This window comes from Pomacea canaliculata, linkage group LG2 (assembly GCF_003073045.1).
Source record: "Pomacea canaliculata isolate SZHN2017 linkage group LG2, ASM307304v1, whole genome shotgun sequence".
Classification (NCBI taxonomy): Eukaryota; Metazoa; Mollusca; class Gastropoda; order Architaenioglossa; family Ampullariidae; genus Pomacea; species Pomacea canaliculata.
Window position 1 is genome coordinate 34,627,409 of NC_037591.1, and position 14,174 is coordinate 34,641,582.

General features: G+C 41.2%; 1 protein-coding gene across 1 annotated transcript; it reads right to left on the bottom strand.

Annotated features, from left to right (window-relative positions):
* Nucleotides 1–158: 158 nt before the first annotated feature.
* LOC112557870 (cysteine-rich venom protein Mr30-like) lies at nucleotides 159–13,934 on the bottom strand. The gene is made up of 13 exons (XM_025227954.1): nucleotides 13,364–13,934; nucleotides 10,724–10,842; nucleotides 10,307–10,477; nucleotides 9,616–9,700; nucleotides 8,876–9,036; nucleotides 8,604–8,698; nucleotides 7,612–7,691; nucleotides 5,816–5,914; nucleotides 5,383–5,496; nucleotides 4,398–4,502; nucleotides 3,927–4,067; nucleotides 3,489–3,590; nucleotides 159–3,008 (listed from the first exon to the last, which is right to left on the bottom strand). The coding sequence occupies exons 1-13, from the start codon at nucleotides 13,458–13,460 to the stop codon at nucleotides 2,893–2,895; spliced, it is 1,485 nt and encodes a 494-aa protein (XP_025083739.1). The 5' UTR covers nucleotides 13,461–13,934; the 3' UTR covers nucleotides 159–2,892.
* Between the last annotated feature and the right edge of the window lie 240 nt (nucleotides 13,935–14,174).

Here is a 14,174-nt window from a genome sequence, read left to right on the forward strand (position 1 = left end):
CTATTCTTCCATTCCCCATTCCACCTCTCTCTTTGGCGCTTTCTTTCCCAATCTCTATTACTTGTGTATTTTTTAAAAAATCCGCGCACACGCACACACGTGTTCTGTACACAAACTATCACATACAAATATTTACATAAAACGAGAAAGTATGCAAGTGCACTTAAACTGTTTAATTTTAAGAAACTTTTACAACATTGAGGGGAATTAATGCAACAATCTTACAAAACTTTAAAAAATTATAAAACTTACAAAAAAAATCATCACAGTTTGTATGTCTACGTGTTTCTACAAGTACTTAATTGATTGCATGAACGGACGGGGTTGGGGGAACAAAACACCGGGAACTTTCTATTAAATCAACTAACACATATATTTATATGATTTTATAGTCACCGATCCACTCTTGCTTCTCAAACCTTACTAAAATAGTCATTTCCCAAAAATGTTTTCCTGTGCCACCCTGTTTGAATAAACTATTATTTGGAATTATCTACCCAATCAGTTGCACTCTTTTCGAGTTGGGATCTGAACCCAACCGTCCCAAGTCTCTGTTAAAACAAAATGAAGACATAGATGATATGATGTGGTCATGCGAACTTCTTGAGCGATGATGACAAGCAAAAGGAATAAATAGATTATGCAACCAAGATTGTCAAAGATAGCAAAAAATAAATCCTCATGGTCATCATCACAGTTCTTTTCACTGACAGTCTGACTTCAGTAGCAAACAAAATAAAAACCAGACTTTCAAAAAGTAAATAAACTTGAAAGATTAAAATAAACTCGAGCGTGCTAAACAAGTTTCTAATTTACAGGTCGTGTACTAAACTGCACGCAGACACTTGAAATAATTTACAAATAATTTCGAAGTTAATGAAATGATGAGTGTAGTCGTTTCCTGGCAGGAAAACATGAAGGCGGGTACTTCACTGACTCATGTCTTGCATTTCCGTCCTTTCACCCAACAGGCTGAGGGTTCGGATCTCCTTGATTTTGTTTCTGTAATATGATCCTGCTTCCATCTGGATAAATGTTGGACCTTCATGTTTACATGTGTTTCTGCTGCATTTTCTCACCTCTTGGGTATTATTTCTGGATTGTATATAATGTTATTTTAAAGTGCAAATTGTTTGGACCTACTGGCTGTCTTTCACTCTCTTCACCAGCGATCTTGACTTGAAGTGAGTAAACTGATAAACCTTTTTGCAGTTTCATATGATAACATTTATTAATATTATCACGATTTCTCAATATATTCTCAATATTTTCTTGATGCCAATAACCCTTATTTCTCTGGAATTATTACCGTTAAATTTTCTGCGATCACTATTTGCTGCCGAAACACTTGCTCAACGCAATGAGTTTGAGTGTGAATGAGATATATTGCACTATATATATATTTTCTCATTTATTGTTATTACTTTAGTCTAATAAAAGTGGTTCTCATCGGAAATCATGAAAAAATCATTAGGTCCCTACAGACTTGCAACAGATGATCGCTTTTCCTCCAAATATAATTATCCAGTGTAATTAGACCCCATGTCAACCGGTGGATATTCAGATGTCCATTGTTTCCTAGGATCCAACATCAGATGATGTAAAGAGGATATCCAAAGGCCTATATCACCGCGTCAAATATTGGTAAATCACATAGGCTTATAATTATATAAATGCATATTTTTATATAGCCTTGTTATTTGTAAGATCTTTGTAAAATTTAAAACTGTAAAAAATAAAAAAGCAAAACTGTGAAAATATTTTCTTATAAACTGCTGAAATATGTACTCAAACATTAATGTGGACGCATTTAATTATTTGACAATTAACGAAAAATGTGGGTTTTCATTACTACTGATTTCAAAGCTTGAAAGACTTGTAAGCAAACATTTATAGACAAAGCTCGACAGCTGATGATTTTTCAATGGCAACGGAAAAGATATGCTTTAATGAGCTTGACATCTTCGGTTACTCCTCTCCTACAAAGACAAACAACTTACAAACCCATTTGTTCTGCTTTTATGTATGATCATAGATATTGCGCAATATATATATAGAGAGAGAGCTTAAAAGTCTAATGAAGAATAATTTTTGTTCAAATGACCGGGTAAACAGTAAATATTGTAAAAGTACTGAGGGCTAGAAAATCCAAGTCTTTAGTTTGATTTGGTCTTGACTTCTTGCAATTTAAAAAGTTAAAATACACGCCGCACTCGCGCGCGCACACACACACACACAAACAACGCATGCGCGATACGAAGCGATGGAAGCAAAAAAGGATGTAGCAAAAAAAAAAAAAAAAAAAATTAAACACACATATATATATATATCGCAATATCTACAATCATTCGGGAATATTTCTCAATAAACCATAGCTATATTCCTCATACTGTTGAAGAACTAACACCCGCACTTAGAAAGTGAGTGGCTGGGTGGGAGACCCACATCACTTCTTGCCAGAGCATTACTGAATTCTCTTACGCAAGTGCAGAGGATGAGTAGAACAAGACATCCATCTGTTTCCATGACAGCTTCGCTGTTTTATTTATTTTTTTCTACAAATATTAAAGGGAACCCTGTGGATCTAGTGACTGCAAGCTGAACCTAGCCAATGGCACGAGTACGAAAGAAAGCCATAAAGTAGGCATCGCGCTTCCTGTAGAGGCTTTTCATGATTTAAAGAAAACATTTGCTCGCCTTTGTCTTATAAATGTTGTCCAGGAAACCTTGCCAAACTAAATCGTAGACGTTTCGCAGACCGAGCCCGATGGTGCTCGACTGTGGTGGTCAAACGCAGACTTAACACAGACCTTGCCCCCAGGCAGCTTCTCCGGACGTCCGGTTGAAGGGTCAAGTTGTGGGTCAAGACTTGGATGGTAGATGAGGGGCATCTCACTTCTTGCAGACACCGCACTTGAAGGGGCACTCCTCCGGAACATTGACGAACTGAGTGCAGAAGTCGTCCGGGTAGAAACTGCAGTGAAACTCGTCATCTTTTGGGCAGCTGGCTGTTCATCCAAAAACATGTTTTAAGTACATCAAATGGTATGCATAGGCCAGTTGCTCGAACACAGACATATCTTAGACATTGTATTAAGTAGACCAGTTGGTACAACAAAACAATTTAGGTATTAAACAGGCCAAGCAATGAAAGAGACAGGTTTTATGTATTGTATTCATAAGACCTATTAGTATGACACAGGCAAATGTCTAATTCATGTGCCTCTGATAACTGGAATAAAAGACATATTTTACATATTAAGTATAGCTCAGTTGGTAAGTTTACGCTTAAGCAATAACATTAAAAAGTGGAGAGGAAATAATCTTCGTTGGTTATATCTTCTGTTCACACATTCACAGAAACTGTTATGATAAAAGAAAATATAATAATAGAAAGGAATTTCCATTATCCGGGTTCAACCGTAGGGCACATCGAGGCTTTCTAACATGTGAAATCCTTTCAACTTGAACATCTTGCCACACCTTACCTTTCTCGCATGTGCTGCCCGAATAGGGAGCCTTGCATTCGCACACGCAGGTGTCGGCGTCCAGACGTCCGCCATTTTGACACACCTTGCCGCCACAGACAGCTACCCACAGACCAACAGTTTCCATTTACAGTAAACTGCAGTGGTTTCTTCTGTTGCTGAATATTAATAAATTTAGCTTATACCTTTCTGCGAAATACATCGTATAACAGTTTCTGAAAAAGCTTGAACTTTTAATTTTAAACTCAGCGACTCACTTGCAACCTGACCCAATACTCAAATTCACTTCAAGTATTTGTTTTATTTACAGTGGTGCTCGGTATATTTCAAAGCTGGATTTTCTTGTTTCTCCCATTCTGTGTGATACTTTGACACTTATAATTTGACTGTAACCTGCAATCACCGCTGTAACCATGTGATAAAGAGAAGGTAACTCACGGTCGCACAGTCCGCACATGACGGGACAGTAGTCGCGCTTGATGTTGTAGTACAGGGAGCATTCATTGCAGGTAAACTCGCCGCCCTGACTGGCACAGAAAGCTTTGTCTACACCCTTGTCGCCAAACGCCTTACACTCCTCTGAAAACATTGAGTTTGATCACAATGAACATGTAATGTTGTTACTCTTCTCGAACTTCACATCGACAATGCCATCGACATTGACGAAATCCACCCTCCCCCTTTTTTTTTTTCTTTTTTTAATTTTCGTAGGGAATTTTTTTAATTTTACCATTAATATATAAATAGAAAATAAAAACTCTGGTATTAATTTGATTTATTAGCGCTTATTTTGTCACTCTTTTGCTTAAAGAGTCAAAGAAGATAGTACTCTATGATACATTATGCATTTTCATGAAGATGATATCCTGCAAGATTCTTTTACCTTCGTAACTGTTACTAACCACATACCTGGGGTAGACCGTTTGCCCTCGTACGTGCATCCGAAAGCGGAAGTGAATACAGGCACTGGAGGTGCGTTCCCTTCTTTCTCAAGTATATGCTGTTCTTTGCCTCCTGTAGCGACGAATAAAGACAAACGATACACGCTTTCTTTAAAATTTAGAAACTTGCATTTGGTTTGTGAATATTTTGATAATTTCTTACCTTTTTTGGTGAAAATTTCATAATAAAAGTGAAATTTTTCATCTCCGCACATTTCGTTTTTCAGACAAAGAAAAAAAAACAGTAAAGTGCGAGCACCTAGTGTGACCTACCTGTGTATTTAGTGCGACCTACCTGTGCACTGAGTGCGATCTACCTGTGTACTCAGTGCGCCCTACCTGTGTACTCAGTGCGCCCTACCTGTGTACTTAGTGCTCCCTACCTGTGTACTCAGTGCTCCCTACCTGTGTACTCAGTGCGCCCTACCTGTGTACTCAGTGTTCCCTACCTGTGTACTCAGTGCGCCCTACCTGTGTACTCAGTGCTCCCTACCTGTGTACTCAGTGCGCCCTACCTGTGTACTCAGTGCGCCCTACCTGTGTACTTTAGTGCGCCCTACCTGTGTACTCAGTGCTCCCTACCTGTGTACTCAGTGCGCCCTACCTGTGTACTCAGTGCGCCCTACCTGTGTACTCAGTGCTCCCTACCTGTGTACTCAGTGCGCCCTACCTGTGTACTCAGTGCGCCCTACCTGTGTACTTAGTGCGCCCTACCTGTGTACTCAGTGCCCCCTACCTGTGTACTCAGTGCGCCCTACCTGTGTACTCGATCAGTGCCCCCTACCTGTGTACTCAGTGCGCCCTACCTGTGTACTCAGTGCGCCATACCTGTGTACTCAGTGCCCCCTACCTGTGCACTCAGTGCGCTCTACCTGTGTACTTGTGACTTACCTGTGTACTTAATGCGGCCTACCTGTGTAGTGCGACCTACCTGTGTACTTAGTGCGACCTACCTGTGCACACACCACACATGTAAGGACACATGTGAGGCACGTTGAAGTACTTGACGCAGTCGCCGGCCGCGATGTCCCTCCCGCAGTAGAAGGGGTCCTGGCTGGGGCAGTTCACTGAGCACGCGAGCAAATAAGACGATTACATCACATGGCTGTTGACATCAAGCTCAGAGTGTTATCCTGCTAACTTCATTGCATGCTCACTTCATCGATCGCCATCATGCCACCTCACAACACGCACTCAGCCGACATTCCTAGCAAAGGCCACGTAGACGACGGAACGGCGGTGAACTGTAAGTGGTTCACCGTATCTAGAACATAGCTTGCGAAAGTATGAATACTAAATAAAATGTGATCGAAGAATGGGACAAATTAGCAGAAGGAGCTTATTTAACACGTTGGCAGTGAGTGTAATGGGCGTAAAGAAGTTTACCTTGGCCGCAGTCAGCCCCGGTGTACACAGGTGGACAGTTGCAGGTGCAGTTGTTGGGGTCAAGCGTACCACCGTTGAGACACACGCGACCCCCACAGTCTGTGAAATGAGAACCAGTCCAACAGTTAATGTTTATCATCACATTCAGTTAAGGTCCGCCATTGTACTGTCTAAGACAGAAAGTGAATTTAAAAGCAGGTTTCTGCTCTTCAAACGGCTCAGTAAACATGTTGAGTGAATCTTTGTCTGGAAAGTATTGCAAGGAAACGTGTTGGAGTAATTGCATATCTAATTTTGTTTTAAAAAATCTACGTGCTTTCACCCACTCTTCTTGTGAACATTTATGAACGCATTTATGTATTCATGTACAAGTGGAAGCTGGTGTTTGTAGATTTTCTTCTTGTTTACTTTTACCTAGGTTTTTTTTTCTTAATTTTTCATATTTGTAAAGGAAGCCGAGCTTCGGCAGGGATGCGGGGCTGAACAAATCTTATCTCTCACTCTTTCTTTCTTCTTATAAGTATTAAAATTTCTGTTGTTGTTGTTGTTGTTGTTGTTGTTGTTGTTGTTGTTGTTGTTGTTATCGATTCAGGTATGCTTTGTTTTGAAGTTCATTTTGAATGTGTGTGCTAGTGATGGATTATTTTAGAATATTTCACTTTAACCATTTGTCAAGAAACATCATGGCTGTCTAAGGCTTTACGACCAACAATGCTGCCACTGACAACATTCACACCGGTGAGCAGCGTTGCACATGCGCAGACCTTCTAGAGATTTTTTTAATATTCTTAAACTCATCTATCATACACTCGAACCGCACTCATCCGCTTGACATACTCCACATGTGAGAGAGGAAAACATCCAGCAACAATCATAACAAAACCCACGCGCGTGCATTATTCAATTCTCTCGTGCTCCTGACACCTCCACGCATGCGCACTGCGCGGCACTTAAGAGTCCGACAAGCAGCTCTGGACACAAATGTCTTCACACCTCCCACAAACACCGCCACAAATTTTCCGTGTTTTTAATTAATATGGACAAACGGGATTGTTTTGGTCCCCACTCTTAGCTTTGCCGCTCTCCTCTCGCAGAAAAAAAAGACAGAGCTAACCTCACTCATAGCAGCACAGAGCTGATCAGAAAGGAGGGGGAAGGGATATCGAGGCAGGGGATATCGGGGGGAGAGGATATCGAGGGGAGGGGATATCGAGGGAGGATATATCAGGGGGAGGGGATATCGGGGGGAGGGGATATCGGGGGAGGGGATATCGGGGGGAGGGGATATCGGGGGAGGGGATATCGGGGAGTGTGACTGTGGAGCGAAGTGAGTTGCCAGTCGTTCAGCCGTTGGCAAGAAGATAAATGACTGGTTGCACGACACCAGCAGCTGCTGTGATATTGCGTCTCCACGAACGTTCTTGCTTGATGAGACATTCGCTCCTGTTTCTCATTCCCACAATTCACCGCTTTTTCAAACCTGGCATAGCGAAACTGATGACACTTTCACCCTCTGTGTGTGTGTGCATGCCTGGTTTTGTAGCAGTTCGTGTAGCATTCTTTTATAAAAAAATAAATATGATTGCATTTTCCTTCGGTTTTTCATTTCATTCCTCCCATTTATTTGTTTTTGTTATAACAATTATGTACACAAGATCTCCGCACTGTTACTAGTCAGCACTACTGTTCATATTTTGAGTTGTGTAGTTTACATGATTTGTTCACAAATATACAGGTGAGTGTGCTGCTAGCAAGCTAGTCCAGGAAGTCACTAACTGTAATAACGATGAACTCACCACACAGGCCGTTCCTGCAGGACTTGGGGCAGGCGCTGCACCTGGCACCACGAGTGTAAGGAAATGCCAGGCGGCTTTGGCTGGAAGCAAAGAGTAAACACGTAAACACGTGTTAATTGTTTTCAAATACTTTATTAGTTTTTCACTAGATACTTTCAGATTTTGAATATTCTCCATCTTTTTTCTGTTTATTTTTCTTTCTTTCTAACGTAATACTAGCTGACTTCTCCCTTTATTTTATACCCTAAAAGAAATATTTTAAACCTTTTTACATTATGTATCAGAGTATAATTTGTTTTTTTTCAGGGACTGAGAAAAGTGTTAAGTACATATCTAGTACATTCTCAGGTGCTGACAAAGGTTTAGAAAAGTGTTAAGTACATTTGTGAATAATCCGTATGACATTCCCAGGTACTGACAAAGGTTTAGGAAAGCACTGACGTATGACGGTTGTGCCAAAAATAGAATGTATGAATGATTAGGTCCGTGAAGTCATTATTCCGCACCTGTTCGTGACGTGTTGTTGTTTACTTTCTGTCTGTTGATATCGATGGTTGTAGCTCGAAATTAAAAAGTGTGTTATTTATTTTTATTTATGGGTAAGAACATCTTGTACTGAGCTCAGTCTATTTACTCGTCAAAAGATCCTGAATATTATGGGTCTCTCGATCATTTTCCAATTATACTTTTGTGAGTACTTTTATTTTCAGACCCTTCGTGATTGACTTAGAAAATCATTTTGTTTGAAACTCTAGAGGTCAAAGGTTACAGAGAGAAACGAGAGAGAGTGGAGCAAAGAGAGAAGAAGGGCTGGAGAGAGATTGGAGTAGAGAGGGAGGAAGGGCTGGAGAGAGAGGGGGGAGGAGAGAGGGAAGAAGTGGAGAGAGAGAGTGGAGAAGAGAGGGGAGAAGAGCTGGAGAGAGAGTGGAGGAGGAGAGAGGGAAGAAGGCTGAAGAGAGAGATGGGGAGGGGAAGAGACAGAGGTGACTCACGCAGCAGCATAGTTGCAGACGAAGTACCGGCCATACTGAGTCCCACGACAAGCAGCAAAGCCACAGCCGACCATATGCGTCGTGTTCTGAACCATCTGCAGCAGTCAGTCGCGAGAATAAAAATGAACAAAATGGCTGTCAGCCTCCATCACAAACAGGAGCGTTACACATCATGGCACAAGACAGACATTGGAATGTAAATCACACACAATTCACACACAATTCACACACAGTGGGACATACCCTGTAAAAGTTGTCCACGAGACACCTACCTGTGTGTAATGTCCAATCTTCACCCACCCTCCAGTGCCCAAGTAGGTGTCCGGTTCGCGGCCGTACACGTACATCTTGACTTCCTCCTCCCAGCCTCCGATGGCCCTCTCCCATGTGCGATATCCTCCCGCAACGTTCTGACCCACGCTGACCCCCAACCCTGCGCATAAGGTCACTTCCGGTCATTAGTGCGCGCCGAAGACATCTTCCTGTTATTTTGTATACATTGAGGTGTAGATTGCGAAATCATTTTGAGTCTATCAAAACTAATTCACTAAAGGTTACGGAATGTAACTGTAATCCCTACTCCATGACATTTAACCCTAACCCTTGCTATGTGTGATAGAACTCTTACCCTTACTGTATCAACGCAACCCTGTCCCTAACTCACTGTAATATAACCCTAACCTTTGATAAGGATGATATAAAGAGGTACCTCCAAGCCTTTTGTTTTTACGCAGACTGACTGCTTACACTTACAACTTTCAATAATCTGTGAGTCTAAGAGAAAAAACGGTTTTCTTTTAATATATAAAAAAAAATGTTTACAATTTTAAATTTTAAGAGTTCTTATGTTTTCCTTCTTAATAGTTCTTCTTATGCTCCATCACCTTTCCTTCTTTTAATTCTTTTATATTCAGACAGAACTCACAGAGTTTATTATTCTAGTCAAGGGTTTGTTGATTTCTCAAAAGTCACATAAAAAGAGAAAAAAGCCACTAAGAGATTAGCGAAATACCTGGAATCGATCGCTCCTTATCGTGCCCCATGATGCATTGCTTCGCCCATTTCTGGGCAACGGCGGCCAGGTCATCATTCCAGACCTGTCAAAAAGTTTTGTTGACACATAGTTGATGTTCATTTAGGCAACTGATTAGGGCTACTCCATCAGGTTGTCTTTAGAAAAAAAAATGGTGGTGTTCTAATATCTGATTACACGGATTTTAGTTTCACGACAGATTTTATTAGCTCTAAATGGTGAGATGAGAGATTATTATGATTAAAATTTAAATGTGAATGAAAAGCTGTGCAACATTTGTGTTACATAACTAAACTACATTCTTTGCTGGTAAAAATAGATAAATATCAATGAAAAATGTTACAATATGATCGATGACATTTTAATATTTACCTAACAGTTTCGCCTTTTATTTAAAATATGTAAAAGATCATTTTCCTCGAAAGTTTGTAGCTTTTCTGTATATTTCTTTTCCCGTGGGACTGAGATAAATAAGATAAACAAGCTCGATTTATTTTCACCTTGGCACGATTAATTTATTCAATTCCCTGCAAACTCACGTGTGCCGTTTCTTTCTTTTCCAAGAACTTTTCTTTCATTAATTAATTAGCATTCCTGAAAAACTGTTTCCCCACCACTTGGGACAGTGGTTGTTTGATACTGTTTGAGTTTATTTCTTTGACCTCCGTACCATAGTGGTGAGGTCAGACGCTGAGGGTCGGGCAGAAGCTCTGGCCTCGTTGTGAAGCCGCAGGATGATGGCTTTTTCTTCCGGTGTCACGCCCTCTCGTATGACCTGCGGTTTGTCCGTGAGGCACATGGTATGGCCGGGGATCTCCCTGTACTCGGCGGTGCATGTGTCCTAAAGTCACATACAGGTGAACAGGTGACATAACCGTCACTCAAAGTTACAAACAAAAACAAACAAACAAAAACAATCTTACAGACCTCAGGGTTACGATCCCAATGCGTTGCAATTGTAAAACAGCATGACTAAGTTAACCACTCTGCGAAAGATTTTTAAAGCTGCGAGCTATTGGACAGCGATTGCACGTGGAATAAACACGAGATAATTATTGCAGGTGAAATAAATTGTTGACATGCTCACTCTAGACGCAGCGTGAACACCAGTGGCGGTCATGTGATGGTCCACATCCCGGTTTGGAGGGAAGCCGGCTCTTTCCTCTCCGATGCCGCTGTTCAGGTGGATACCCTGAACTAGCGAGTCTGAAAAAAACAAATTCCCGTGATCTATTGTAGTTTCAACTCATATGGATAGGTAGACTAACACATGGATATATCAATAGGTCTTCTTGTTCCTATTCACCCCCAGTGGAGCATTGCGCCGCAACTCGAATAGGTGGACAGAAATAATCTACTTTTTGCCTGAACCGAAATTCAAGTGTTGTTACCACACTAACAACAACATTTTAAGTAAAAGACGGTTAGGGGGAGAAGACGGAGAGGAAGAAAAGACAATTACTTGCAAGAAAGCGAACATTCCCAGGGTTTTGAGTGACTGGGGGAAACTATTATTTAACTCCATCTTCCATCTTCCCATCCTCCCTGGTGTTTCAAACGTTTGTTGTGATTCCCATTGGTCAGTCAGAGTGGAACAAAGAAACTCAAGTCCACTCCCACGATGGTATTTAATCCAGTGGTAGGGTGGGAGATGTGGGGGTTGTAATTCGGGCAAAGTTGCGGATGAAGACAGCCAGGTAAAAATGTCGACAGCGCGTACAAAAGCGAAAGATGAACACCTGAAACTGCAGTTTGAGCTTTTTTTAAAACCTGACGAACCAGTTGGCTGGCATTTTCTCGGCTCGCTTCCTCCGTGAGTCACTCTGTCGTCCGTGTGAAAAAGGACATGGGTGGGATGGGAGGAGGATTGAGATATCGTTTCCCTTCCAGGGTTCAGGAGGTCAGTGTGTCACGAAGGAGCTCAAAGGCTGACAGGTAACGATGCAGTGGATGTTTGAATACTTGTACGGGGCGATGCATGGCTGGGAATGCTCGCCAAAGGCTGAGGTATATGAGAATAAAGCGCTGGGAGCGGCTGATCAGAAGGCAGGCTGTTCGCGACCAGCAAGAACAAGAAAATTATTTTTAAAAATTACACAAGTGATCGCGTTGTATTCTTGAATACCATCGTCATAGATCATGTCCGTATATCGCCTTCTCTGGTCAAAGATCAAAGGTGGCATGTAAGTCAAGAGGGTGATCGGAAGTAAAAGGCTTGTCCATATGCTTAGTACACATGAGAAGGTGCAATGAGCAATCTGTCGTACACTTCTAGCAAAAAATTTTGGAAAATTCGCCATATTATTATTATTATTATTATTATTATTATTATTATTATTATTATTATTATTATTATTATTATTATTATTAAGCTTTACATGTCTGGATTTGATTGCACAGAAAACGGATTTTGTTAACCTGAATTTCATCATCAGTAGGGACTCAAAGTGATATCATGCTAATGAACGGAAATGACCAAGGCCGACTTTATGTTTTGTTCAATACAGGATTTTCCACAAACGCAGTTCTCTCCTTTAATGTCCGAGATGGCGTCTGTTTTTGCAGACATAAATTCAGGCCGGCAAAATTAAGTGGAGGAATAAAAAAAGACAGATTGGCTGCCAGACAGAGTCCACACAACTGCATGTTTGCGAAAGTGCAGTCCACCTGTTTGCTGGTCTCATATTGAAAACTTCCATGATCGAATGTCGGAAGCGATGAGTGTGAGAGCGTGCTGCTCGTGAGTGCGTGCGTGAGAGACTAACTGTGGTCTGAACGTGCATGGGAATTACACCCACAGACACCAAATACCTTTATGTGTTATATAATTCACATTATAGTATGGTGATCGTGCTAATAGCTCTAGAAACAGTGTCAGTATTAGCCAAAGATGTCCTGGAGCGGAGCCTGATGTTACCAAACTTCTCACCACATGACCAACACTTCAAAGTGTACCAAGAATACACGATTATTTTCAAATCATTGAGAACACTACTAGGCAAAATTCGAATGTCGAGACACCGCCGAGTGCACCTGCAAACATGACTATGTACAGACTGAGAGAGAGATCACAAATGTCCAGTTCTCTCACTGGTTGTCATTGACAACATCAGAACAGCCATGGACATTTCTGGAGACCTCGAGATGGAGGCATATAATTCACACAGGTATGGAGAAATGTTATATCATAGTAAGCGAAAAAGTGGGAGGTGGCTAAAGAACACAAAAAAGAGATGAAACAAATTATGAGAAAGAGGGACCTATTCATTCTTCTTTACCAGGTCTTTCAACTGTTGATCGCAACTCCATATACTAGTCTTTTTCTTTATTTAGTTTGCTTTGACTTCGCTGTAGCTAGCAATGTGTGACAAACTGTATTCAGTATTTTTAAATCATACACAAAACATTTTGTCCCTCTCTCTCTGTCTGTAATCAGCCTCTTTTACATCTTCATCTATGTTTTTTTTTTTTTAAAAATCAAAATCAAATCAAATCAATTATTGTCTGAGGAGACCCAAGACAGAAATTTTTCGTTTGCTCACAAGAGCAGGCATACCTACTCATTTCCTCTTCTTTTTTTAGATGTATGTATCTGATTCATCCACTCCATGACTCAATATCACGATCTCGGATGATAAGTGCATGTCCTCTGTTTCATTCCATTTTGTACTGGTCTCTCACTTGCACGCCCACAAACACACTCACCCACACCCACACCATCACTTACCTCCCAAACTGGCTCTCTGCCCATGTCCCAGGTGCACACAAACACCTACAATGTATACCAGCGAACACAAGTTTCGGTGATGGACGACCATCTTCATGACACTCTCTCAGAAACTGCCTGGAACCGACAAATGTTTATAAATGTTCTGAACAACTGATTTTTTTCTCTCCTTTTTGTCTGGTTAAGCTGGCAAAACTTCTCTCGGCTATCTTTTGTTGTGGATGAAGGAGGCGTGATGTCGGCGAGTGTAAGATGAAGCAGCTGTGGTGCAGCAAGTGTCTGGCAGGATGAAGACCGTGAGACCCACACAGCACTGGTCTTTATAAACACTGGTCAAGTGGTATTTGCATAGCGTGGCGTGCGAGTGTGGCTGATCAGCCCCTGTGTCGTGTCCTGCCGTGATTTCAGACCCCAGCTTCCGGACATGTTGCGACAGGGGAGCGCAGCCTAAGGGGAGGCGACTGCCATGTAAATGCCCCTGTAAGAGGGAAGGTTGCAAGTTTTCGGTGGAAAATTGTGTAAATTATACGCTGTTTGCAGGGGAAAGTCTGATAGTGCCATTTTATATTTCTTTCTTTCCCTCGCCTTTCATGGTTTCGTGTTGCTTCTGGATCGTAAAATAGGTTGTTCAGAACTATCAATTCACATTTCGCAATTTTGTCATTTTTTGTAGGACGTCGGGTTCCTTTTGAAGTGTTGTTTTTTTCCTGGTGTAGGAGTTTAATGTGTCTGATTCTTTGCTGGAACTTTTATCATGTTTCTCCGTATAATTATTACAGCTATCATTATTTTAATTATCTGTTTACAGCCA